The sequence below is a fragment of the Aphelocoma coerulescens genome, chromosome 2, assembly GCF_041296385.1.
Source record: "Aphelocoma coerulescens isolate FSJ_1873_10779 chromosome 2, UR_Acoe_1.0, whole genome shotgun sequence".
NCBI lineage: Eukaryota > Metazoa > Chordata > Aves > Passeriformes > Corvidae > Aphelocoma > Aphelocoma coerulescens.
This window is the reverse complement of record NC_091015.1, coordinates 100,133,385-100,161,341: the sequence shown is the minus strand read 5'-3', so window position 1 is coordinate 100,161,341 and position 27,957 is coordinate 100,133,385. Positions and strand designations below refer to the sequence as shown.

The 27,957-nt window shown below is 41.5% G+C and overlaps 1 protein-coding gene across 1 annotated transcript in view; it reads left to right on the top strand.

Annotated features, from left to right (window-relative positions):
- The window catches only part of EPB41L4B (erythrocyte membrane protein band 4.1 like 4B), a 166,238-nt gene that overhangs the window by 98,519 nt on the left and 39,762 nt on the right, over positions 1–27,957 (top strand). Inside the window, exons 19-21 of the mRNA XM_069004155.1 lie at positions 4,104–4,219; positions 13,686–13,811; positions 24,940–25,007. Of these exons, the coding sequence (XP_068860256.1) occupies positions 4,104–4,219; positions 13,686–13,811; positions 24,940–25,007 (310 nt within the window). The remainder of the gene's footprint in view (positions 1–4,103; positions 4,220–13,685; positions 13,812–24,939; positions 25,008–27,957) is intronic.

The following is a 27,957-nucleotide window of genomic DNA, read 5'->3' as shown; positions in this document are numbered from 1 at the left end:
CTGGCGGCTCACCCGGCCCTGCGGCTGCTGGGCCTCGGCCGCTCGGTCGCAGGGCAGCCCTGGATGCCGGCTGGGCACGGGCGGGGGGGATGCTGGCAAGGCTGTGCTGGAACACCTCGCTCGGCTGTCAGCCTGGCACGGTGGGAGGCGGTGACCTTTCTGGGGGGGTGTGCCAGCCCGTATTTTCCTTTCCCAAATTAGAGCTGAAGCATGTCAGGAAATTCATTCAGAGCCAGCTGTGCTGCTGCTGAATGTCCCGACCCAGAGGGCACTGCTGGCCCTGCTTCCCCCGTCCCCTCCTCGGGGCTCCCCCCATCCAGCCCACAACTCCATGTCAGACTCCCGGGGCCCCAGCTTCAGCCCCAGCAGCGCTGCTGGACTCTGGCTCCCCACAGCCCTGCCGCGGGCCCACCTGCAGGACAGGAGGTAATTAAAGAAACAGCAAAACCACACAGCACAGGGCGTTTATTCCAGCACTCTGTCTCCTCTCAGGTCCCACAGCTTTCCTGCTCCTCCTTATTGCAGAAATAACCTTAGAAAAAGCCTAGAAGAGCGCAAGGGCAAACATCAGGAGCAGTTCTCTTTGTGCCCAGTGAGCGTTACCTGTGAGATCAAACTGGGGCCCAGGGAGCTCCATGTCCTCCCCCAGGCAAGGGGAGGGTGAGCCTCTCCCCCAAAACCTCTCCCTGCTGGTGGGGAGCAGCCTCTCTGGCCTGTCTGGCAGCTGCCATGCTCTGGAGGGGACTTCAGCAGCCGAGGTGTGTATGGCACCTGTTCCTGGAGACAATTTACCTTTCTCTTCACTTTGTCTGCTGAAAGCTGGTCCACACTAACTATTTGATGCAGAAGAAGATAATCAGTGCTGGTTCCTGCCCAATGCCAGCAGCACCAAACGCCAATTCCCAGTTTCTCTAAGGGAGTGGAAAGGGATGGGACACCTTGGAGGGGGGGCTGTGGTGCAGCCATGCTGACTGCTCCCAGCTGAGCTTTTTAGGCAACTGTGCATGCCTTGTGCTGAGTGTCTTAATGCTGCCGTGCTGCCCCGCTGCAACCTATCGCTGATCCCCTGTGGCACCTGTGCATCCAGCTGGAGGTACAAAGCTGATTTCCCTCAAGAAACCAATCCATGGTTGCATCTGGCATGTTTATGCTGTGAGAACAGTGGTGGTCTGGGCAGGAGCACTTCCCTTAAAACAGAATCAGACTTACTCATTTGCAGCTTGGGGTGACAGGTCTAAGTGCCTTTTCAAGGTTGGTGCACAGGGGACTTGCTTTGGTTTGTTTTTAATGGTTTCATTAAAATGCTGCTCAGGCTATGAGAAAACGCTTGTAGAGAGCCTGTGGGAAAGGTTGGCAGTGCATGTACTGAAATGGTTAGGAGCATGCTGGCCATTGGCTGGTTATCGGGGACAGCACACATGGCGCAGTGTGTGGGACAAGAAAAAATCAGGCAGAGCAGAGACACTATCAGCAGTCTGCCTCAGGAACGTGAGGACATGGGGGACTGATGTCTGGCTCCAGGCTGTGTGGAAAGGCCAGTGCTGGGAAAGTGTTTCTAGGAAGTAAGTGGTCACTAAACTGGGGACACTCTCAGGAAAGAGGGTGCTTGTGACCAAAATATCTCAAGTGGAAATGCCTGAAGAGCAAAAAGGTCTCATGGGGGGAATATGCTATCGTAGCAGAAACTTCCTCATAAGGCTGACAGAGGTGACACCAGCACTCCACCTACCTTGTGCTTTTCCATGGGACCACAGGTGTTTTGTGACTTGTTCCAGTTGCTGTGGTCTGGAGTCATCACTGAGCTCTGAGATGGTTTTAAATTCATCTAAAGTAGAACATGGAGTGACCCACTGATATGTACCCACCATTCTTCCACTTACATCTATTCTGAGAAATGCCAAAATTCCAGTGCAGTTAGCAGGACATGGGCAGGAGAGAGAGAAGCAACAGTATGCCCAGCCAAGGTTCCCTTTAAACACCTGTGAATGTTTCCCAGCAAACACACAGCCCAGGACTTTGTTACAGAAACAAACAGACAACAAACCCAGGCCAGACCTGCCTGATTTTTCACATTCCAAGTAATTTGTCTACTTCAATTACTGGAGGAAGTGAAATCCAGTGAAACAAATCTGACGAGTGTGTTTATGAAGGCAGCTCAGCAGAAGATGTTGTTTTCCTGCGCTCAGCCTGATTACTGTACTCGCAATGCTACTCTTCACCTCAAAGCTAACATACACACATCACATCTTGTGGTGCAGCACATCTTCCCCCAGCATATTCCAGAGCCCCAGTCCCACTGTATGCAACAGCAGCTGGCCTTACAGGGACAAGAGGGTGAGCCTCTTGCTGAGCCTAATTGGCATGGCAATGTCGTGCGTGGATTACCAGGTGCACACGAGCAGATTCACTGACAGCAGCTGGGGCTATCACTGTGAGCAGATGCCAACATGGACACAGTGCAGCTCACAGAATTTTTATGACAGAAAATGAGGAATGGGAAGAGGGGACCCAGGTTGTCTCTTGAGCTCTGGGCTGAGCTTGCAGGTTATCACTTCTAAAGAAGGCATCCTTTATTCCTGAACTGCTTGCTGCAAAAGACCTTGCATAACCCTGAGCAGAGAATGGTCTAACGCAGACTGAGTTTCAGGCTGAAAACAGCACTTTGAAAAACCACAGTCCTGCCAGATCCTTTCTTGGAATGAAAGCTTGGGTTTGCCAAGACTTAATGCTGACTCAGGAAACGTATGCCTTTTGTAGGACTTCAGTTTTTTGCCTTTTCTCTTGTTTGAGATTGAGTTAAAAGGCTAAACTGGCCTGCTTGTCTTCCAGAGCTCTCCCTTTAAAAAAAGCCCAAACCCCCCCCACCTTTCAGACTGCTGAAATAATAGCAAACTTGAGTAATTTAAATAAGGCACTTTCCCCCTTTCATTTTCTTTCTTAGGAGGAAAATAGAATGACTGTGTTTCTTCAGAAAAAACCAAAACCCTATCATCATGTCTTACTTTATGGCTGTGATAATTTATTCCCAGAGTATCAGGCAGTTTCACAGTCTCATATCCACAGAAGCAGCTGTGATGTGAGAAATGCTGAACTCTGGCAACACTAACTTGTGATGAAAGACCACCAAGCGGAGGTCAATGCTGATATTGTAACCCTTTCTAGGACATTATTACCTCAGGGTGTGATAATGTTTCTCTAATGCCAAAACCAGCTTTTTGCTTATATCCCTATAAGCTGGTTTTAGCAATTTTTCTCTAGTCAGCAAAGCCCTTAATGTATATTTAAACAGCTGTAGAATTAGATCTTGAGTGAGTAATATTTAATATTCTTAGGACAGCTTAAGAACCTGATCCAAACCAAACTGCAGTCAGTGCAAAGTTTTTATTGATTTCAGTAGGCTTTGAATCAGACTCCAGAGAACTGGATTGTTCCCAACTGTTATTATCTAGAATCCATGGCAAAAAGAAGTACAGGAGGACACAGAGATTAGTAAAATCATCACATGATGAGTACTTGCAGATATGCATATATATGCCACACTATCCCCAAGATGTTGACAGAGACCTTTCAGGACTATCGGAAGAAGTATTTTTCCTTGTCTTTCTGTGTCAGTGGCTTGCTCAAAATCTCTGTTGACAAAGCACAACAAATTCCTGACAACAGTCTTAAAGAGGCTGGCATATAAATAAAGATGTCTGAGAGAAGCCAAAAGCTATACTCTGATCTCTTTACACATCACATGTTTTGAGAGTGGCACCTTGGCTGCATAAATAATCCCTCTGGTGTCAACTAAGTTTTAGAATATAGATGGGCTAGAGGCAGGGGGGAGGTAAGGAGAGAAATATCTAGCCCAAAGCTGGCAAAAGCTCTGCTGAAATGAAAGGGTGGGTGAGAAGGAGGAGGGGGAGGAATTGTTTGCTAAATAGAAAAAGGCAAAATGACCTGAAAGGCATAATTATGAAACATTTTAGAGGGCCTTACAGAGAAGATGCTTTGCCGACCGCTGTCTCTTGAAATGCAGTTGAGTGTCTTGCTCTGCAGTTCTTCTGTAGCCTCCCTTCAGACTGTGTTTTTTTCTTTCTTTCTTTTGGGCATCCTTTTAGAACTGAGCTCAGGACTTCCCCTTCTTTATGATGAAACTTCTCATCTGAAGAAAATAGAAACGGAGAGTGTGAAGGTAGTTGGACCATGGCCAGCCCTGCACGTCAGCATGAACAAGGTATAGCATATATGTATATACTTTTACATATATACTCCAGAGCACCCTTGTAACTTCATATTCAAAATCTGCTGCTTTTTCACCTCCAATTCAAATCAACATTCATCTTCAACTGGCTTGCTTTTTAATCACCTCTCTCCATCTCCTTATGGGACTGGGATTTGGTTTGTAGATTTAGCATTTCAATCAGCTTTGCCTTTTAAAATTTCAGAAGCTGCTGCAACAATGTTATGATATAGTTTTAGTTTAGTTGTGAAGAGTTAGTCATCTAGGCAGCCCAGAGCTGTAAAAAAATAACACTTTAAGTGATAAAAAAAAAAAAAAATCTTGTTTTTCTACATGAGGCGTCCGTGTTATGCCATAAACTCCCCCTGGCATCTGATGTTAGTGGGTGTTTTATGAGACAATTTTTGCAGGGGTGGCCAAACAACCATGTCCTGCTGTTTCTGCCGGAGATCAGAGATCAGCAAGTTGGTGGCTCCTTGTATCCCTGTGAGGCAAAATCCACTGTGCCTGAACTGTGGGATTCCTTGGACTGAACCTGGATAGGGCCACAGGGACCAGGATCTCTGGTTTGCAACCACATAGGTCCTGAGCTGGTCTCTGTGAAGTCAATGAGAGCATTGCCACTGTCTTCAAAAGTGGTGGGTCTGGGCCTCCAGTGACTCTGTACAGACCTGTTAAAAGAAAAGTGGTGTTTTGAGAGTTTTTTGTCAGCTCAAGGGAGAACTCAACTAAATTACTTTACCTTGGTTTTACAAACAGCCTTTTATCATTGATATTACTTCAATAAGCATTAGGGAAATTAAAATCCAAGGGGACATGATCAACTGAAGCAAAATAAAAGCATAAAGGCACTGTATAGTATACAGCAGAATCTTTCTCTTCTCTGGATGAGAGATTAGGGGAGATGGAAGCTAAGGCTGAAAATCAGTGAGCCAGGTGTTTCTAATGAGAAAATTAAATATTGGAATTTTTTTTCAGCATTACAGTTAATTGAATTTATTCCATAATGCAGTGGATTTTCTGTCATGAAGATTTCCTTGAACCATGTTCAGTGTTTGTAGGACTGTGGTGTAGTTCAAATATGGACTGCAGTCCTTATGCCTTATTAATGTAGTCATGAAGTAATGACCTGTGTCATGATTTTTGGAGACTTCTTAATGAACAGAGGAACGTGGAATATTTTAGATTCAGATTTTTTCTCCCAAATCTATTTGGTTTTCACCTGTGAGCGGTTGTTATTTTGTCTGGCTCAAGCAGGAATTAAAAAGATAAATAATTAAGTCAACAAACTGGGGTAAAATGGGAAAGAAGTCACCTTTTATTCCTGTGAACATTTCTCAAGTTCATCTTCTAGAAATACCCTCAACTGGTATTAGGTACAGCTTTTTATAGGCAAAGCTTGTTAAGCACTGACATAGTTTGCCAGAGGAGTATTCTCCATCTCAGACTCATCCATTGAATACCCAGGTCTTGGGAGAGGGCTTGTGTAGTTCAGATGTGATTACTGATACTGTATCTGAATCCCAGCGGAGAACATTCACTCACATGCAACGTCCAAAATATGCTTTAAAGACTGTCCTACACTATTGATCTTGCTGAAAGCTCAGTTTGGCATATTTAAAGGGGCAAAGTGATGAAGTGTAAGGACTCTCTCCACATTGACCACAGTGCACAATTGGGTAAACCAATCTGATCTGTGTTGCACAAAAGATTTGAAGATGTGATCTCAATGGTACCCCCTGTGATTTCAAAATGAGTAGATTTATGGTCTGTCTTCTTTCTTAAACTGAAAGCTTAAAATGCTATGGTCCTATATTCCACTATACTGTGCAAGTAATCCAAATAACATCCCTGCAACTTCTGCCTGATCTCTGATCTTCTCGCTCGTTCATATTCGCTGCAAGTCTGTGGAGGGAGGACTCAGTTCTTCTATAATTAATGGTTTTCTTTGGCTTGCCCTGACAGCTCTAGAATCTTGTCCACAGTCAGATGGATTATTTATTTAAGGACTAATTATCAGAACCCAGTATCATAACAAGTCAGTGCTTCACAATAAATGCAGCTGCACAGTAAATGCAGCCTGTGTCTGCTGTGATGAGTCTGCCATCAGTCAAAGTTTAGCTGATGAAAAAGTCTTGTAATGAGCACCAAGAGCTGCTAAATGCTTCTGTTTCTGGCAGAAGCTCAGCAAAAGGCAAGGCTAGAGATGAGGACTGTCTAATGAAAACCCTCCCCTGGCAGGCATAGAGGTTTTGGGTTTAAGAACTGGGCAGCATTCCCATGAACAGTGGTTACCATGTGAATGTGAAAGAGGCCAGTCCCTCAAAATTTATTACAATTACTGTTTTTAGCAATCTGAAAATTGTACGTACTCTTGAAACAGGCCCAGAGTCACCACTGGAAAGCACTTCAGTGATCCAGCCCTTACGTTACAGGCTATGGATTGTGACCAACAAATCATTCTGAAGTTCTTTTGGCCCTTCACTTGGGGTTTCTTCTTCAAGCACAATTTTCTGACCTAGATCCTGGTGAAATGTGTACACAGAACTCACAAAGCTAAAACAAACAAACCACAGGTCTTTGAGCTCTGAGCAGAGCCTGGATTTGCCTCAGCAGATAGCTTCTCTGGTGCAAGAGAGGGACATGCTGTAAATATCGAGCTAATCCTGGGCTGAAACGCTGTAGAGCACTGCCCAGCACAAAGGCAACAAGGCAGGTTAGACCACATTGAACAACCCCAAACTGTGACAAGTATTTTTAACTGAGAGTGGGCCCTCCTTTGGTCATGGTAATTAACTAGCTACTCAGTCCAGCAGCAGATTTTAATGAGTGTTCAATGTGTCTTCTTTCTGGCAAAAAAATGAAGCGTTAACTCCTTGTCTGCACCACTCCATTGATTTCTGGTCTACTAAGTGTCTTTTATCGCCTAGTCTTGCATCCTCCAAAATATTATGCTTAAATAAAACCAGTGAAGCATTTACAAAGCTGTTTCATTTTACTCTATTTCTGATTTTTTAAAAAAAGCAACCATTTCCACATCTGTTGTGGAGTCCCAGTTTTCACTCCCTCCCTTCCTGTTGCTAAGTGTTATTTTTTTCAAGCAAAATGCTTTCGGGCTGGAATTTGTCAGGCTTAATAATCGACCCATAGGAGAATTAGCAAGAAATTGGGTAAATTAGATTCTGCAGTTAATTAATTTGATTGTCTGCTACAGCAAACTTCATCTCATGGGAATGATGAATGGATATGTCCAACCTCTTTTCCAGAACTGTTTGGTATGGTGTATGTGTCTGTTCACCTACTGAATGATGAAAGTCTGTTTCACGTTCTGTTTCATGCCCTTTGGTGCTAGCAGACTCCTTCATCTCCAGGACACACAAGCCTAAGTGTTGTAGCTGTGAATGTATTTCTGATTCTCTTCTTGGAAGCCTTTCATTAGAAAAATATGTTCCCCCATCCCCCGTTGCTTTGTGTGTGTGTGTGTGTGTGCATGTGCATGTGTGTGTATAATATAAAGCCAAGAATGTATTGTTAGCATTTCTGAAATCTTGGGACTCTAGTAATTATTAGTACAGCTGTAATTATTGCATAAAAAGAAAGAATAATAATACATTTCAAATTTCTACCTCTTTTCCTGGTGTCATGCTCACCCTTTCACCTACACTTGTGGGTCCTAAGATTGGTGATTTTGTTCTGGTGGGGTCAGAGGGGGAATTATGACGGTCATAGAATCACAGAATCAATTAGGTTGGAAAAGACCTTTCAGACCATCGTGTCCAACTGCTAACCCAGCAATGCCAAGTCACTAAACAATGTCTCTCAATGCCACATCTACATGTCTTTTAAATACCTCCAGGGATGGTAACTCAACCACTTCCCTGGGCAGCCTCCAGTCATGTTCATGTTTTCTTCTTTCTCCTCACTCTACAGTATACTCTGGGTCCTTCTGTATGTTTTCAATTAAGCTTTTACTTCTTGCTCTTTCTTCATTGGTCTACATCCTCACATTACACCCAAATTTACTGTATATGCTGGCATATATATATGCTACTATATAATGTCTTCACTCTCTTCATTGCCGCTAAACCAAATTCTGCCCAGGTTCAGGTCTGCACTTTAACTGGCCATTGGTGAGTTGCTTATAGCCATGGATGCCCAGTGCCAGCCTGTGCCTTTTGCACTATCACTCCATGTCAGCGCTCCTCTGCACCATGTCCTGTCTCTTCCCTTCTCAAGGCCCCTGTTTTCATATCAGCCCTACATAGCTTTAACCTACATATTTGTGTTAGAGTCATAAATACCTTATGCTGCAGAGAATACTGGTGCTACTGTTTTCTGTATACAATTATTGCTGCTACAGCTAAACTTGGTAGAACAAAGCTGCAGGCAGATTGAGAAAGGTTCAGACAGAGCCAGCCTGATGAGCCTTAACATCTTTGCAAACTCTGCTCAAAACTTATGGCCTTTTGCCACCAGGGCAAGAATATGTTATCAGGCTGCCCAGTTACACAGATTGTCTGCTTCCAAATGATACCACCTGCAAAAATCTGTGAAACTACCTGCTCCCTGCATGGCAGCAATGCCTAAAGCCACTGGGGTTCCAAAAATCATTTGTAGTTTAAGAAAACCCACAAAACGAACTCACCTTGTTGATGTATCTGAGACTCTTCTGTGTGATACATGGGTCAGAGGGTATATCTCAGGAAACATGGTCCTGTAAGACTGTCATGAAGCTCCAGTGGCAGAGGTAGGATTTAATAATACTGAGCAATAGGATTTTATAAAATAAGTTTGATACCAAGAATTAAAGAGGTTTACTCCGAGGATATAAGCATAGCAAGATGTATTGGGAGTTGTATCTTTCATTAGACCAACTAATAGCTAACCTGAGGAAAATGTTCTGTGTCTGACAGCTTAATGAGGGGTTTGTTTGTTTGTTTTTTCAATTGCACTTTTTTTCTAATAAAGAAGATGCAGTTTTTGCTTGTAAACGCTGCCTCAAATAAGAATAGCACATTATTGTACAGGTCTTATCATTGTGGTATCTGTTTGTAATTGGTGTTAGCTATCCCATGGAAAAAAACCCAATACATTTCCTGATGAAAAAGGGGCAAAAGAGTCTGTAGATTTCCATGCCCATTTGCAGATGTAGTTGAGTCCCAGGAAACCTCACATAGGTAATGTGCTTTCAGAACCTATATATTTGTGTTGTCTTTGTTAAAGTTTTACCTCCCACTACTAGTGATGGCTAGCAAAAATAGACCCACGTTCCTAAAGAAAATATTCATTATATTCTTCAGTTATCTCTAGTCAAATACATGTTTAAAACATGTTGTTTGGCTAAGAAGAGGCTATCAGTAAATTCACAGAGGCACAAGATCATGAATCTTGCTCTTGGTACAAAGTTTGATGTGGAACAAGGCATCAACCTTTAAAAGCAGAGCATAGAAATGCTATGTACAGGAGTGGTATTGCTGTGTTTCACATAACTATTTTTATATTCTCTATGTGTATTTAATATTCACTTAGCTTTGCAAACCAAAGTCAATGTCATCATTATCTAACACTCTACAAATCTGCCTTCAGTTCTAGTATCAGCAAATGTAATTGAATTTAAAGTAAATGTTTGGGAGGAGAAAAGCAAATGTAAGACCTCAATTACAAAAAGAAAAAAATGTCTCTAGTTTTATACGTGTATATATCTGAGCTTCTTTGACTTTTTCCATTTAAATGCAATTCTCTAGTGTTCTCCTATGAAAAACTAAAATTCTGCATTAGTGGTGAAACAATGTGAACACATTCCTGTTATTGAGATCAGCAGAATTGGACATGGAAAACTGGAGTGTTATCAGGTATCCTAATGGGTTTTTTCTTAATTTCTAAACCTTTTAGGATGAGTTTAAATTGCAATTCTAAGCAAGAAGATTATCTCTTTCAAGTGCCAATTTGACTCTAAGACTTTCACTTGAAAGGGGCATCTAAGATTCTTTTGGATTGTGTAATAAAAAATGATAAAATAGGAAGTTGCATTAACATCAGGCCACATTTAGCATTCTAATCACTTCCAAATAGAACACTCTGAGTTTATCAATGAAAAAAATGTTAATAACTGCCAGCCTGGCTCAACAGATGAACACCTAGCTGCTGTCTTTATGCTGTGAGCAGTGAGGATTCTGGAAATATAAAATTTATTTATTATACAGCAAAATAAAGTAGAATACAGATTTCATTCTTGTAGCAATAGTATGTGGAGATTCCTAATGGAGACAGGTTTTAGATCTTGATTTTCTTATAAACTAGTGAAATGAACCACAGAAGATTCTACATGTGCTTTTGTAGCCATGAAATATTTTATTTTCTTTTGCATTCTTGATGACAGTTATGCTTTAGGAGTTAAATCGGGGGGATGAACGAGCTATATGTAAAAATTAGTGACATGAAGGAAAAATAAGAACTTATATAGGTGCTTAGAAGTGCTAATAGTCTGCAATAGGGAGGTGCTGCTTTATTCTGTGATGAGAGTTTACTTTTCATCTAGATGCTCAGTGCCACTGACTCTGTGTGTAACAGTCTCAGCTAATCAGCTGTGGGAGGGCAGAATTCAGCAATGATTCAGGATGTGCTGCCCTGTGGCAAAAAAGGCTGTCACTGCCAAGGCAGGCTGGCAAAGAGGCCTTTGGCATATGTTCAGAAGCTAAAGGAGGCCTGGGTCAGGCTGAGCACTCCCAAGCCCCATGTGTGCTTTGTGTGCAGTCAGCATCTCCACTGGGGCAGGGGGACGTGGTGGCCTTTGGCTGCTGGCTCAGCAGCTGGTGAGCAGGACAAGGCCAAGCAGCAGTTGCAGCAATGTCTGCTCTTCATGTGTGACCAGTCACTAAAGATGCTGCTGCTCCTGTTGCAGTGCAAGCAAAGCAAATTTTGCTTGCTTGAAGGTGAAGCCCTTAAAGTGTGACCCAAACGAGGCCTAAAGCAGAACTGAATACCCAGGAATGGCTTCTGGGAGGTGTGCACTCTCTAGCAGCAGCTTCCTCTTTCAACCAGGTCAGCCACCATCACCATTTGGGCCTCTCAAGAATCTCCATGTGAGACTTGCACATCAGATATCACACTGGGATCTCCATTAAATGAAGTCATCTGCACAATACTGAATATAGCAGGATATTTAGATCTTTTGAGGGTTCCCAGATAAAGAGCAGCCCTGGGAGCTTTTATCCTCCTCTTGGTCAATGTGGGAAAATTGGGCAGTGGAGGAAGAACAATAGGACTGAAAAATGTCTATATCCATCTGAATAATAGGGGGATGGGACTTGGGAACATTTCAGGTTATGAAACAAGCTTGTCTCCTAAACAAGCCTTCATTGTCTTGATATAGCAAGTAAAATACAGTTGTTTAATCTTGCTTGACTGAAATGTTATTTAATTGGTAAACAGTGTTAAATCAAAGGTGGGATTTTGCATGGCCTTTAGAAATGCCACTGCTTAGTGTGTTGTTTTTTCTGCTGTTAGAAATCAATACACATAGAAGTTGACAGTAAAAACAGCCTTTTTAAAATGTGTAGTATTTCACTTTGTCTACCAAGAATATTGGTGAAGTAAATATTGTGGTTTCTTTGCAAATAATTTTGTCCTTTTGATTATCTGCACTTCTCAGCTTCAAGAGTATCCCAGAAAAGACACCTACGGCAATCAAATATTTCATGTTTGGATTTCCTGTCCCTTTTTTTTTTTTTTTCATATACTTGCTGAACTACTATTACATTCAAGACTGAATAGACAACTACAGTTCCATAAGTTGCTCCAGCTAGACACTGTCACTTTTCATTTCATGTATTTTCTTTTTCCCTGAGGAGGAGACTGGGAAGAATGGAAGTCCAAAAATATCTTCCTCATAAAAAAGTAAATGTAGCTTGACAAATAAACATGTAAGAATTATTAGAAATTTGCCAGAGAAAAAAAATCTCACGATGAGCAGTCCTTTAACAGACAGTTGTTCAAAATCATACCTGGCAGCTATGGCATTTTGGATGCAGAAGGCTGCTAGACCAACTGTGCTTACACATAAATATCTTGCAGTCTCAACAGCGTTCTGCTCAGGTCTAGCTCTTTCCCTCCCCAGTGTTTACTGAACAGTTTCCTCAGGCAGCACAATTGCTTTTGTGACTTGCTCCACTTGCAGAAAGGGTCCCCCGAATTTTGATATTCCCATTTGTGATTGCTCAAGGACCTGAGAAAAGAGTCAGTAAGACTGTAGTTACCATCAGCCAGTGGGATGCTGTGGGGGAGGGCAGAAGGAAGGATAAAGGAGACAGATTTTGAAGTTAAGGGGCTAATCATATGGTAATTTCAGTGGCAAAAAAATGATTGGTTCTGTCTTGAAATGCTTGACAGAGGTGAGCCTCAAGGATCACTGGACCTGGTGTACTGATGCCTTGTACCTGTTTGGGCTGAAATCTGAATGACAGCATTACATATCTGTTCTCTCTGAGTGTATACAACCACTCACCCTTCTCAGCCATGAGAGCAGAAAATGAATGCACAATCGAGGCTGTTACTCATCTGTAATTCAAGGCTCACTTCCAGGAAGAATAGGGAAGTTTGCAATAGCTGTTATGCCATGGCCCAATTATTCTCTAAAAATATGTAACACATTGCAGTTGGATTGTTTAAGAGTTCGTGTTTACAATCGTGGTCTCATTCATACCCTCTTTGTTGACATATTAGTATTACATTGTCTTTCTTTTTGTTTTCCTTTTCTGCTTGGGAAGTTTATTAATGTGGCTGTATAATTTCTGCTGTATATAGTTTGTTCAAGGCACAAAACCGTTAGGTCATGTTTGAACAGGGCACTAAACTAGCTGTCCTGAGGCCAAAATTTCTGATGCAGATCGCTGCATAGATAAAGGATTGACATCAAGTGGAAACAGCATCAGCAATGTTTAAACTCTCTTGATTTTTTATTTTCTTTCTGATGAAGGAGATTTTGCTTAGCTTGTAATTAAGTGGAGATTCCTTCACATTTCTCTGGCTAATTTTGCAAAGCTTTGCATTTTAAGGGTGGTGTAAAAAGCCAATGGTCACTATAGATTTTTTGTTTGCTCTTCTGCCCGCTGTGGGATATTTTGAGACAGTGTTTTGCTTCCTCAGAGTGATCACAGGTTTGAACAACCACTCCAGGGCCTGGCTGGGCTTTTTTAATGTATCTTCATTCCACATAATTTTCTTGCTTCTATTACTCAGGCTTCCCTGGGGCTATTCTTGTCTTGAACATAATGACTTGATACTTGAACAGTATCAAGTCATTAAATATTTTGAAAACTTCTAAGATGTATCTATCAGGGTATGAATATGGAAGTTTTAGCCAGTATTGCTGAATCAAGTTATTACAAGTAAAAATTGAATCTTTGATCATTTTATGAACTTATCTTTCTAATATATGTCACTGCTTTTTTATTAAATACAGGCTGAAGACAAGAAGGTATCGGAAAAGACTCTTCATGCCCCTGTGTCACCTTCATCTGTACCTGACCATTTGAAGTGCAACATCCTCAAAGCTCAAGTGGAAGCTGCTTTTAGAGTAGGTGCCCAGGTAATCTGTGCTTAATACTCTGCTTTTTTAGTTTTGGCATAGCTTTCACCAGTTTTCCAAAATCACATCGTTCCTGAGGAAGCACCTTATTTTTAGTCAAGTGTGCACATTGACATAGCGTTCTCTAGCTGCTCTGCAGTTTCTTCAGGTAACTCAAAATGATTGATATGGTGGAAGTAGGAAATTTATCCTAACTGATGTGATTAATACATCCAAGAGAGGCTGAGAAAATAGGAAAGATGGCCTCAGGAAATCTCTGTTTTGTCACTGTAGCTTTTACTTACTTTGTAGCTGAGAAGGAGTAACCTCTGGAGTTTTCTGAGGCTACCCACTACTCATGGACACTGTGGTTAAGACTGTTCCAGTGATAATATCAGTATATCCAGATTCAACCTTTATTTCAGGGGATTATCTTTAGATGTCTGAGTGTGAAATATAGCTAATCTTTTGTTTTCCTACTTGTTCATGTGCTTTTAACTAAATTTTAAGCTTCTATTTTCACTGCTTGGTTAGTGTTTACATTAGATACATCCTGTTTCAAAAACACTCTTTTAATGATGCCATGCAACGGAAAACTGATGCTAAAATAGAATGACTGTAAAAAAAATTGTTTTCCCAATCAGAGGTAAATCTATTGAAACCTAAAATGTGTTATTGTTTTCAAGTGCAATTTGTGGACAAAAGATAGTGCCATCAGAACCAAAAAATAAAGCCAAATACAATTTTTTAGGAACAAAGGTAGAGGTAGAAAGATTGCTATAATTCTTATCCCCAGTTCCTGTGGTTCTTGAGCACACTATTCTCTTTGAACACAAATTATGTTGGTATTTCCATTGTTTTGTTTCTTTTCACAATAACATACCAGGCCAACTTGCCCTGCAAAGGACTTTGTTACCGATCAGCTTTGTGTATTTGTTGTTCCCTGGCAGATCTTTCATTCGAGAGCTAGATTACATCTGGTCTAGCTAGATCTAAGGAAGTATCAAAATTTGGTTATTCTGACTGCCCTAGATTTCAATAGCAGAAACCATAAATCTGGCAGCATAAGGAGGAAGGCGTTTTTGGGTGTTTTTTTCCTTTTAGTTTTTGCTTAAAGCAGTTCTCTCACCTCTCTGAATTCTGTGTTATATCAACTGTGTTTTATGTAGCATATATCTCCCCTTGGGATTACTCTCTGTTTTTCCTGTGTGACTTTTCTACAGGATGTCATGGTATACTTCTCATATTTGTTCTTTCTCCTGAATATGCTTAATAGTGATGTTTGACTGGATAGTTAGAGGATGGAAGCAGTGTGTGCTGCTGCATTCAGAATACAACATTATTAAGGCAGGATAGGAAGTGTGCTTAATGTATGCATCTCTCAATTGACCTGCCCTGCCTTAATTTTTCCATCTGAGGCCTTCCAAGGGAAGACATCATGGATTGCTTTTTCTTCCATAACCATATTCTTTAGCTGCTGCTGTGTTATAAATAACTTTCAGAGCAAACTGAGCATTCTTCTTTTCCTTCTTGCCTGTGTTGTTTTTCACAAGGCTCTAAAAGTCAGATTGGATTAAGTAGATGTCTGTAGACTTGGCCTCAATGAGAAAAATCCTATTGTTTTGGGGGAAGGAAGGTAAAGAAGACTGTTGCAGCATAGCATACATTGTGGAAAAATAACAGCTTACGGTTCAGATTGAAATCTCTGAAGATTTCAGTGCTAGCAAAGCATGGTTTAAAATTTATAGCCAGTAAATTAGGAAGTCACCTTAATCTTAGAAATGCTCATTCAACTGCCTGCTTAGCCACAAAATTGCCTGTGTAACTAGAGATGAGTTCTTCTGCACTTGATTTACCCTCCTGTCAATTATGAAAGATCACCCTTCTCAGATACATTGCAAAAATAAGCAGGCAGAGACCAGGCAATGATCAGCTGTTACAGTAAGAAGCTGTGGCGACACAAGCACTGAAAAGGGAAAAGTGTTCATGGTGAAGGAAACAGTAGAAACACAACATCTATCATCTAGAAGACGGGAGAAGGGAAGGCAGCTACAGGATGACCTGATAAACCAGCATATCATATACCATAAAATCACCCAGTTATCTTCTCTACCTGCCCCCAGTCTCCCAAATAACTAGCTGAATACCAGTAGCTAAGCCATTTCCCAGTGCCAGTTCGGTCATCTTCTGGGGAAAGTGGCCTGGGATGAAATTACCCTGCTGAGAGACACAGAAGCCTTTCGAGGGAGCAGAGAAGGAATAGTTTTCTTCATGGAAGACAGCTATTTAACTCAATGTATTCCCCCAGGGCTGTGATCCTGCCCCTCTTTGACCCCATCTGACATATCTTGCTGCTCAGTATATCTGGAGGACTAATGATGTTATCCTCTGCCCAATTCTGTCTTTTGATGCCAGTTCTATATTACATCCCCGAGAAGTCTTGCCTTCTGGCCTTACTTGTAACACTCCAATTTCTCATCTCTTCCTTTTTGTACTGTCATATTTCAATTTACTAGGCAGCCAGAGCAAGAAGTATATCTAGGTTCTGAAAGGCACAGCCTATATTCCTCGAGCTGTAAAGCAAGGCAGCCTTGCTTTTCCTCGTGTAGAGCACAGTTATTCCCATAATTCGTGATAGCACAAAAAAATAAGAAGCAGAAAGAAAAAAAAAAGAGGATTTGCTCCTCCAATCTGCAAAAGGAGGAAGAAAGAAACACTCTGTCTTATGCACGTGGTATTTGAAAGGAAATGTTCTTCTAAGGGCCCCAAAAATCTGTGGTCTAACTCATCCTTTTTGAAACTTCATGGAGCATCTTCATTTTATGGTTAGGTTTAAAAGCATGAGAAAAATATTGGTGCACTATAGGATTGCATCCAAAATTAACAAACTGTTGCTTGAAATATTTGTAACAGCTCTCCCTTCAAGCAGTAGGAATATTTTCAATACCATATGCTACTAACATCAGGATGTGACAAGTTTATGAAAGCACCTCCTGCATGTAGTAGAAGAAGAAGCTGTTCCTTGTTAATTCGGAGAATGGAGTAAATGTTTGCAAATGGAAAATGCAAGCTGGGACAGAAATTTTCTGTAGTTTTCTTTTTTTTTTTTTTTATGGCAGCTAGGCACCAACACAAGAGAGCCTTAGAAATAAATTATTCCAGTTCTTATGATTTACAGAATGAAATCAGGGGAAATGATGCTAGACATTTGAAAATATATTCTGGAATATTGTCTCTGTGCTGCTTCATTTCAGAATTGTGCTGAAGAGCTGTTTATTACATTCCTAGGGGACAATACATCTCCCATAGTTATAGCCCTGACTTAAGGGACTGAAAATTTGTAAGGTTATGGTGCTGATCACTTCGTCCTGCTTGTGTTTTAGAGTTATAGAGCAGCAGAAAACTAACATGAGTGAGGGTTGTTTTATTTTTATTTGGTGAAGATGGGAATATTTATGTGCCATTCATTTAAAGGTAGAATCAAGCTGCAGTGTGCATGGGGATGCTGGAAGCTGGATCTAGGAGCTGACTGCCATGGACAAGGGAGGTGAGAAACGCGAGGAACCCACACACAGCTGTGGGAACCTGTGGTTTGCACAGGACATGGCATACAGTTACCTGTAGGGCAAGAGCAAATGAGTAATGTTTCACAACACACCTCTCAAACTGTGCCACAGGGATCTGCCACCTTTTAGCTGACAGACTACATGTCAGAGTTCCCACATAATTAAGCTCCAGGGGAGCCCTAAACACTGCGAAGCAACTGACATATCTTTTTTTTTTTTTTTTTTGCATATATTCCAGACTCTTCATTTGAGAGGGAGTGGTATAAAGCAGCAGTAAGGAGCTGTCAGAATACAAAAGACTAGCTCTCCCTGGCATTTAAAACCCCTCTGCAGCTTGCATGATTCAGTGCTGATATGCTGTGATTGAGCAGAAATGACTTGTTAGTATCACAAAGGGTCCCTTTTGCCAAACAGTTCAAGGCCCAAGTGATGAAAGAAAGATACTTGCAGCTTTCACTTGCTATTTATATCCACTTTGGCTTCGGACAAATCCCAATTATCCTTAAAATTAAGCACAGGCTCCTGACCAAATGTACAGCTATCTCAGCAGGGCTTTTTATTTTGGCAGGCAGTGTGTGCTGTGTTCTAGTAGTTTGTCATCCACAAGTGGTGTCTGCATTCTGCACCTGTTACCCAGGCTTTCCTAAACCCTTGGGTTGATGTGTGTCTAGCAGGTTAGCACAGGGAAGGATCCCGTTTCTCACAGATTTCTACTACAGCTGATTTTTGCATCACTCACATCTTCCCCCTGTCTGCCGACAAGGGAGGCCAAGCTCATTCTGCAGGTACATTTTTGCAGTGCAGTTTATAGAAGACAAATAGAGGTGACATTACTACTGAGCTGTTCTTCACCAAACATTATGGGTTGTTTGCTGAGAAAAAAAGTGGTGAGAAAAGGTGGTTTGGAGATGCAGGGTTCCTTACAAAGAGCATACAAAAACCTATTTGTTTCTCCCTTTTCAACCCCAGTGGAAACTGTTGGCCAGGGAGAGGTATCTTCAGTCAGCCAGGTTTGGGTTCTCCAGCCATTGATTCCCCTGCCTTGATTCTCAGTAAACAAAGGGATATTTAGGCTGGACAAAGGGATGTTCAGTCCTCTAACTCCTTTCACACACTAACTTTCTTGACAGGCCTATACACATGTAAATTTTTAGGCCAGGTCGATAGCCATCTCTCTTTTTTCTCCCTGTCCTAGAAACAAGTACAGGCCCAGTATCATGTCGTTTTGCCTTAAGTATTGCAAATACGTGAGTAAGAGCAGGTTGCCTGTGCTGTCTAGAGTTGCCTTGAGGAAAGGACTGGACCGTGGTACAGAAAATACCTCAGGTCATGCAGGATACCGGTGTCATCCTGTGCTCTCTACACAGATGCAAGCCATGGCTGCAGTGTAAATGAGACTGGGGTCTATGCATTATTTATGGTAGAAAAGGTGCATAAGTGAGGTGATCCACAGTGCTAGTCTGTGTAGCTACATTTTTGACGATTCTTTGTCTTTTTTAGTGTTCTGTCTCCTTTAAGGAAAGATTCCAGTGTAAGGACTTGTCATCTTCAAACTCCAGATGATTTTGCCATGTATTTCTAGAAAAAATCCACTGTCTTTATGTAAGCTGGGTCTTTGGAGCTTTATTCACTTAAGGAGATCTGGATTCAAACCCTAATCAGGTCATGAATGAAAATAGAGTAGGTGAGGGGAAGACACTTGAGGATTTATAATCATATGCGATCTTTCTTATAATAGGACTTAAACAAATCCTTCTGGATCCCCAGAGGAATTCTTAGGTTTCTCTAGATGTTGACTTAAGTACCTTGAAAGGATCAGCTTTTCCAACATTTCAGGCTCCTTCTGTCATGAATTAGGTGCAGTTTGCTTCCCTCTCCTCCTTTCCTCCCTCCCTCCCTCCATCCTTATTCACAGCACCGAGCTACTGCACAATTTGACAGTCTTTGCACAGAGATCAGAACTGAAATTATGTGAGTATAACAGGTCGCAGCTGAGGTGTTCAGGCTGTGGGGGAAGCTTCCACAGCTCCTTATGTACACTGTGCCTTCCTTGCTAAAGCTGTTGCTGTTAGTCACCCACTTGGATGAGCAATAAACTCACTGTCAAGTTTCAGGCTAGGTAATAAGAAGCAACTGCGCTGGGACTCTCAACTGGAACAGCAGCAAGTGTAACATTGCATCAGTTATAATTGTTCATAACAATGGCATTTAAAAATGGCTCAGCTTCAAATTCTCTGTGTTCAGTTGCTACGTGGAAACAGGTTTGCTCAACTTTAAAAGTGAGGCTACAGGAATTTGATGGTGCCACAGGTATAAAAATACAAGATTTTGATTGTGTGTGATAAATATATGATACATAGCAGCTCATTAGAAGTGTGTCAGCAATGATACCTCAAAATCAGAGTAGGAACTGAGGAAATGATGTGGCAGCCTTGCTGGAGGTACAGAAGAGGAGCGAGGATTTACGTAAACAGAATGTGGGAACTGATGAGAGCTTCGGTTTATTCCCTGGGATACAAATGTGGCAGTGGTGTCACAAGACTCTGAGAGCACATTGAGGGTTTTTCAGCTGTGTCTCCTCTCTGGCATGTCTCTAAGTGCCAGTACATGATGAGACAACTACTGTTAATGGCCTTGATGTGTAAGAGCCCTGCCAGAGCCCATGGTGCCAGGCCTCATTCAGAGGGAAAAAAACATAGTAGTCTGTTCCCAGGAGACATAAACATCATGCTTTTCTGCCTGAAAAGTTACATTTGACATATTAAATCACCAAGGTAGGTTTACCTTGGCAGAACATTTTTCCTGATGACATGTTCCTTAGCCACTATTATCTAATGAGATCAGCCAACATTTTTTGGCATGGCTGACAAAAGATAAAAGTGTTGATAAAGAGCTGAAAAATCAAATATGATTCAGGCCTCCTTAACATCATTATAGATTCATAAAGAGCCAAGATAAAGAAGTATTTCAAGGCCCTGCAGAGAGAGTCATTCCTTCCTTACCTTTGAAGATCTCCAAACATGTGAAAGCTGTGTTGCTCACCCTTCCTTTCTGCAACTGAGAACACTGTGAAATTGCTAAATAAGAGCCATCATATGTTTCCTATGAGCCTTCTAGACCCTGTCTTTCTCAGATGAGAACCTCACACTCCCCCTTGGCTGCAGTGATCTGATCCATCATGCAGTTCTTTTGCTTATCCAAGGTATTCCTATTTTGGGTCAGTAAGGTGAGAGCTGTAGCAATGCCCCTTGTTATGGAGGAGAGACACAGATGGCACTAGCTCCCCATGGCGCTTGCTTGAGGCATGAAAAACACAGACTGCCTTGCACAGTGCCCCACTGGAGTCAAAATCACAGACAGCTGCACCTAGAGTTCTGTCTTTACTGTATTTTTCCCTTTTGGTACATGCCTGGTGCAACCAATTCCCATTTTAAGGTTTTTTCCTCCACTGTCCTGGGGCTAACTCTTTCTTCAGAAGAAAATCGAAGGAGCTGCTGTTCACTAGGCAAATCCAGCCACCAGGATTTATGAATATGTGCATGGGATTACTCCCATGGGCCAGAAAGTGTTCCCACCCCGTCTAGAAAGCTCCGCAGAATCTGGTGTAGCATCCCTGGAGCATCACCCCCTCTCTAAGGCTCCAAAGGACCTGGCTGCCGAGACAGCAACAGGGATTAGCGGGGCTCAGGAGTTGACTGAAAAGCAGTCTGAGAACTCCCAGGCTGCCCATAGGTAGATGGCTTAGAGAGCTGTGGGCAAAATCTGATATTACTTAGATACTTTTCTCCTTTTTTCATCCTTTGGTGGAACTCATATTTCTTAGCAATCCTCTGTGAAGAGAGCCAGTACAATGGCATTGCTGCCCAGTCATGTTTCTTGTCCCTAAATAGTATAAAGTAATGCTTAAAATGATAAAGTAATTCTTTCCCTTTTTTTCTACCACCATCCAGAAAGTTAATGGCATATGAAATCAGAACATTAATGATTTTTCGTTTGCCCTGGGCCTGATGCAGATAAAAAAAGAGAATGGCATTGTGTGGATGGATTATATGTTTCAACTTTTAATTTGGTTTGCAGTCTGGTAGCCAGAAGAGTAGCCTGTTTCTCTTTGGGTAATTATTAAATGAATCTGCTTCTGTATAAATCAGTCTTCCAGGTCTGCTATGCCCTGAAATCTTTCCCTCAGAGCAGCAGCCTCTGTGGGAGGGGAGAATCTTCCTTAGTTAAGATCTAAGCAGTTCCATGCTTTATTTCTGCCTCTGTATTTCTTACACAGTGCTGGGCTTTCAGTGGATGAAAGCCTCTGCCTAGCTCTCTACATACGTTCCCCACCAGGCATTCCCTGCTACCCTTGCCTAAATCCTCTTGCTCCATTGCTGGAAGGCATCCTGCAATGGAAGCACAAATCCTGGCCCCAGCAGGTGCACTTGTTTTCAAATGAAGACAAACCATCTGGGAATTATATTGTAAGGGTTGTCTACAAGTATAACCCTTGTTCTACAGTCACGTCTTTTCAGTAAGGCTGAGGAAGTCCTTCTGTGGTTAGTTGAGTGTGACTTGCAGTGTTAAGAAGAAAGATAAAAGCAACAGGCTGCCAGTTGATGACTTACTGACCTCCTTCTGAAACACACAAACAACCCAAAAGCCAACAAGCCCTCACTGGAGCAAGGGTGGTATACCTTCTGACAGCTGAAGCCCTTTGCAGAAGGGTTTGCAAGTATAATATTTTCCCATGCCTGTTCTTCCACAGATAGGGAGGAGAGGCATAAGGTGAGAAGAATGAGCCCATCCTTGTCAATCTGTACCTGTCCTTGGCACCCTGAGGGCAGGCCTCATCACCTGAGGCTGTTCAGGGCCCCCCATTTCTCTGTATGCTCTCTCTCTCCTTACAGTTTAGAGTAGGATTACTTGCTCACTGCTCTGCAGTGCTTACTTGTGGATACAGGAGTCTTTTCTGATCTCTAGAGCATGAGTAATAATGCAGAAAATTAGTACCAAGAGAAATTCCTCATTGATGGAGAATGCTGGTCATGCTGCTTAGGAATATATGACTTCTTGAAATGCAGGCTTAGCCTTCCAATGCAGAGAAGACAAAAGAGACCAGTAATGTAGTCACAGAGCTGAGAAGAAACCAAGGGTCTAACACAGTGAAGCCTCTCTCAGCTGGCTAATGAGATCCATGGCTTATAGCATTTAAGTAGGTGGAATTTTAATAATTTCATTACTGGTCACAGCCCCTGCATTGCATTCTTGATCTCTGTAATCTCTTTTCTATTGTTGTGTTCAAGTGCATCTTAAAATGCAGATTAATTAATTTGGTGAAAATTAGAATAAACTAAAATTTATAGTTTTAAGAAGTAACAAATTTGACACATAATAAGCAGCTAGGTTGACAGGCTTAACAATAAAATGCTGTTAAGACATCAGTTTGGAAGAAGAGACTTTGTATTAGGTTTCTGACAGCTGGATTCATGTTTACAGCTTTCAGAAACCAAACAGCTTTATAAAAAGCATTATAATTTCTGTAGCACAAAGAAATATTGCTTCCACTGCTCATCTATGCCGACAAAGAATGATTTTCAATACTTTCTCTTGAGTCCTTAAATTTTTTTTTCTGTCCTTTCAAGAATGCAATAGATTTTGAATAAACATTATGCTAGACAGAGCTACTAGAAAACCAGTAAAAAGTTTTCTAAAGCAGAGCTGAATTTCTTAAAGCCACAAGTTTATTGAAATTTTTAAATTGCACTCCTGATCCCAAAATGATTCATAATGTGACACTAATTCACTGAAAGCCTTAGCAGCAAAATGTTTGGTGGCTGAGTTACAATGATGGTGGTGGTATGATTATGTCCCACATTTATCTGATTCCTTAATTGCTGGAGCATTTGTGCAGGACTGAGGAAACCTCTGCCTGAGGGAGATTAACTCCAAAGATGTAAGGGCACTACTTTGCAGTGGAGCTTCTCCAGTTCCTGCTGCTGGTCCTGTTCTCCTCCAAGTAACCTAGCTATGAACCAGGTTCCTCTGTGTAAACTAGCCCCCTAGGAGAGGGACAAACCTGTTGATGGGATCAGAGGGTCCCCTCTCTGCTGATAGTGGGTTTGGTATCAATATCCAAAGTGCAACAACTCTAGTAGGAAGGGATGAACTTCCTCCTAAGGGACTTGTCTCAAAATGCTCTCAGACCCATCACCTCAGGTACTTGCCTGGGCTGGAATAAGCCCAAAACAGAGTTCACTTTCTCCCAGGCTTCCAGTGGTTCCAGTTTAATTGCCCATACAGTTAATTGTGTGTACAAGCTGGAATAGTCTCTCCCCACCATGGCTGATGATCTGGTAAATAATGATCTGGGAAGTGGCAATGAGGGTTTTGTTCCCTCCAGCATAAGGGGAAAACCAACCCAAAACTATCACAGCTTGGGCAATTTCCCCAAGCACTGAGTATCTCTATGATATTTTTACTTTAGTTTGTTGCTAAGATATAGAAGAAACTCAGCTTTCATCTTGTTTCCTTTTCTTATGAGTACCCTCAAATGGAATATATAAATTAGTGTTGAATGGAAGGTCTTGCATAACATTTACAATATTTTTACATGTCTGCAAAATCCTTTAATTTGGATTTGATGGATTTGAAGAAATCTGTTTCATCCTTTTTTAAGAGGATTAGACTGACACATTAAATTTAATTTGATCTGGACCTATGGCCTCAAATTACTGTGGTTCAGTTACTGAACTCTGAAAAATCCCTCTGTCGTGGGACCACTCCAGTTCCCTTCTATTCATGTAGCAAGGTGCAAATGTTACAGTCTGAGAAGTCCATGACTGATTTGGAGATACTCTTGTCTCTTTAGTCAGTATTTTCTGGGGGGGGGGGGGGAGGAAGTGTCAGTGTTGCATTCACACCGGCATTTACACATGGATTGTGGAATACTGCATCTCAGTTGAAGAGTATATCAACACCTGCCCAGATTGGGCATTTCCTAGGTGATAAAGCAATTTCCATGTAAGTTATTTTGCAATACTAGTATTTTCAACTCTACAGACACATGGCATATGAGAGACAGGACTCTGTAATTTAGCAGAGAGCAGTAGTGGGTGAGATTTTCTGTGAATTGTGCATACAGTGTGAATATATGTAGGGGATCACATTTTTCAGTTAGGTTCTCAAAGACTGATTGAAAAGTTGGCATCATTATTTCAGTTAGACTACGTAAATATTTACTCTACTCCAATTGAAAGGACAGCTCAACTACAGTATGTTTGTCTGTGTAGATTTTGTACGATTTCTGCTCAAAAGCTTTCTGGAGGAACCATAAATGTCAGTGTTCCTTTCTTTCTCCTCCAGAACCAATCTCTTCCTTACACTATTGCCTTGCTCATTGTACATAGTAGCTCATCACAGTGAATCTCAGCTGTAGGAGATGAAAATTCAAAAAGATCATGCCTTTAAATCTGGGCAGAATAGGCATTTTGGGTACTGCAGTTTTCTGAGGTGCTTACAGGAATTTTTTTTTTAATAAACAATTGTATTATCCTAAGTGCATGGACATTGTACTAAACTTTGGCTCCTTCTTTTAACAGGCTGTGAAAGAAGAGACCTCTTTTGTAAATCCCAGTAAGACCTCCAGTCTGCAGGACCCTAATGTAAGGTCTGTTGCTTCTTGTCTGTAGGGAAAACATAAAATTAATGTATGATGTAATGAGGCATTTCCCAAACATTATCTCAACCTGTTGTTACTGTTCAATTTGCTCATCTCCAGGCTGCTGTGTAAAGTTCACCATGCAATGACCTGAGGACAAGGTGGCTGTCAGAATGGTGCTTATTTTATACACACACATATCAGATACAGTTTAAGAACTGATGAAAGCTCAACTTTAAAGATCAGACTGAGTGTATATATTTGAACAAATGACAAAAGCTCTGGGTAAGAAATCAGATCTAGTGAAAATCTTAGAAAAGCTTATATAAAAATAAATCAGTTTTCATAACTTTTATATCAGAAACATGATAGGTGTCCAAACTGGAATATCCCTATATTTGCATTTTCCTGATTTGTGCAAGGTCTGTTGCGGAAGAAGAGGCATTTAGTATACAGCCTTCAGAAAAATGGCTCATTTGCTGCTTTTGTAGTGACTGCTTTTGATTGTACTTTTCTTCTGTTGATAGAGGAAAATACTCTATTGGAGTGGCCATTTTGAAGAGGCATATTAATTGTAAACAATTATTTGAGTGGCACAGTACACTGTCTCCCAGCAGGTGATTAGAGAGGAGGTTAGAGCAGGAACACTTGGAAATCACCTGCCTGTGTGTGTGTGTGGTAGTGCCATCACTTTGGACATCTTCAGTGTCAAAATCTGAGGGGAGAGTTTGAGGGAAAAATATTATGGATTTACAGCATGCCTGTTAATCAGCTAATTACATCAGGGTATCTGATTTTTATATGTGTTCATGTATGTGTAATATACATATGGACTGGAGCACGAGTCATCTCATGATATTGTTTTATAACTTTCAGGTAGTGACTTTTGCAACAGAAAGCAGACATTTAATCACCTTATAGAAAAATCTAGTTGAGGGGGGTAATGAGTTATATTTGACAAATTAAATCATTCTGAACTCCAAAAGAAACACTTACAGTGGTGAAAATTTGTCAACCTTTATTTCAAATGTATAGCTTTCCCATAAAGTGATAAATCTGCACTAGCCTTCAAAAACCACTTTATTCAGAAATTCCTTTCTGATCAGATTGGGCTAGCAGAGTTGCTGTGTTTGCTTAATGAAAGCAGCTACCTAGAGAAGAATGGTGGGGATGGTTGGTGGTGCTGAGGCAGGAGGAGACATGAGAGATGAAGCTATTGCCTGCACTGCTTGCAGTGCAGCTGTAATTCCCAGTTTCCCATGTCTCTCATCTCAGGATACCCTGCAGAACTGAAATTTCTCACTTGATAGGCCATGGTTCAGAGCTGAAATTTCTCGCCTGATAGGCCATGGCTTTCTCATTTGTTTGCCCAAGAGGCTGTAAAGTCTGTTTGATACTTAGAATCGCTCATTTTTCTCCTGTGACATTGCTCTTCTTAGACTTCCACAAAACTTCCTTAAGAAAATACTTTCCTTTCTTAATAAAATTAATCACATACACTGCACAGTGACCTATTTCTTTGTTAAGTAGAAATGGGTTTCATACACTGTCTCTGCCACAACACCCTTTGTTGGCTTGCTGTCACTTCCAGAAGCAGTTCAGGAGGACCTAACTTGCATATCCCTATGTGACTGGGAATGTGGCTACAGACTTGTTTTCCTTAATCACTTCTGCTGAACTTCTGCAAAACATCTGTCAAAAAGCCTTTTTGCTCCACATTTTGGAATAGGTTTTCTCCTGCTTCATCTTGTTGAACTGTAAATGAATGGTGTGCTTTGTGATGTAAAGCACTATTCAGCATGAGGTAAGGTTGGTAACCTGGCTGCAAAGCAAATTTCACTGTTTTCTTTCACACACATCCAAGTTTATAAAATTGTAAAAGTCACTTTGGAGTTCTTGGTATGCAGGATTCTGGTATATATTTTTCCAATATTTATTTTTACTGTGTTATGTCAAGCATCATTTCCTCTACAGTCAGTTATGCCAAATAAAATGGTATTCTTTTATTGCTGTGTCCTGGAGGTGCACAGATACAAGTAATCAATGCTTGGGGAATTGGGATGTAATTTTAACCAGTTTTAAGGCATAGACCAATTTTAACAGCCTGCATTCAGAAGCATTCAGAACTCAGATAAAAATGCAAAATTAATCCAATGTCTAACCATTCTTTCTCCTTCAAGCAGCTACCCTTTCTGCAGGGATATATGTGCCTTTGCAGCCAGCCAGCATGTGACCTATTTGCCAATAACATCCTCTATAACCTCTATCTTGTGAAATTTGATGGACATAAATGAGCCTTGCTCTGCTAGGAATTGCATCTGAGTAGAGCCAAGGGTTAGTTCATACCGGGAGACAAATTATCTGGGAGTTCTTCTCTTCTCTTCTCTTCTCTTCTCTTCTCTTCTCTTCTCTTCTCTTCTCTTCTCTTCTCTTCTCTTCTCTTCTCTTCTCTTCTCTTCTCTTCTCTTCTCTTCTCTTCTCTTCTCTTCTCTTCTCTTCTCTTCTCTTCTCTTCTCTTCTCTTCTCTTCTCTTCTCTTCTCTTCTCTTCTCTTCTCTTCTCTTCTCTTCTCTTCTCTTCTCTTCTCTTCTCTTCTCTTCTCTTCTCTTCTCTTCTCTTCTCCTCTCTTCTCCTCTCTTCTCCTCTCTTCTCCTCTCTTCTCCTCTCTTCTCCTCTCTTCTCCTCTCTTCTCCTCTCTTCTCCTCTCTTCTCCTCTCTTCTCCTCTCCTCTCCTCTCCTCTCCTCTCCTCTCCTCTCCTCTCCTCTCCTCTCCTCTCCTCTCCTCTCCTCTCCTCTCCTCTCCTCTCCTCTCCTCTCCTCTCCTCTCCTCTCCTCTCCTCTCCTCTCCTCTCCTCTCCTCTCCTCTCCTCTCCTCTCCTCTCCTCTCCTCTCCTCTCCTCTCCTCTCCTCTCCTCTCCTCTCCTCTCCTCTCCTCTCCTCTCCTCTCCTCTCCTCTCCTC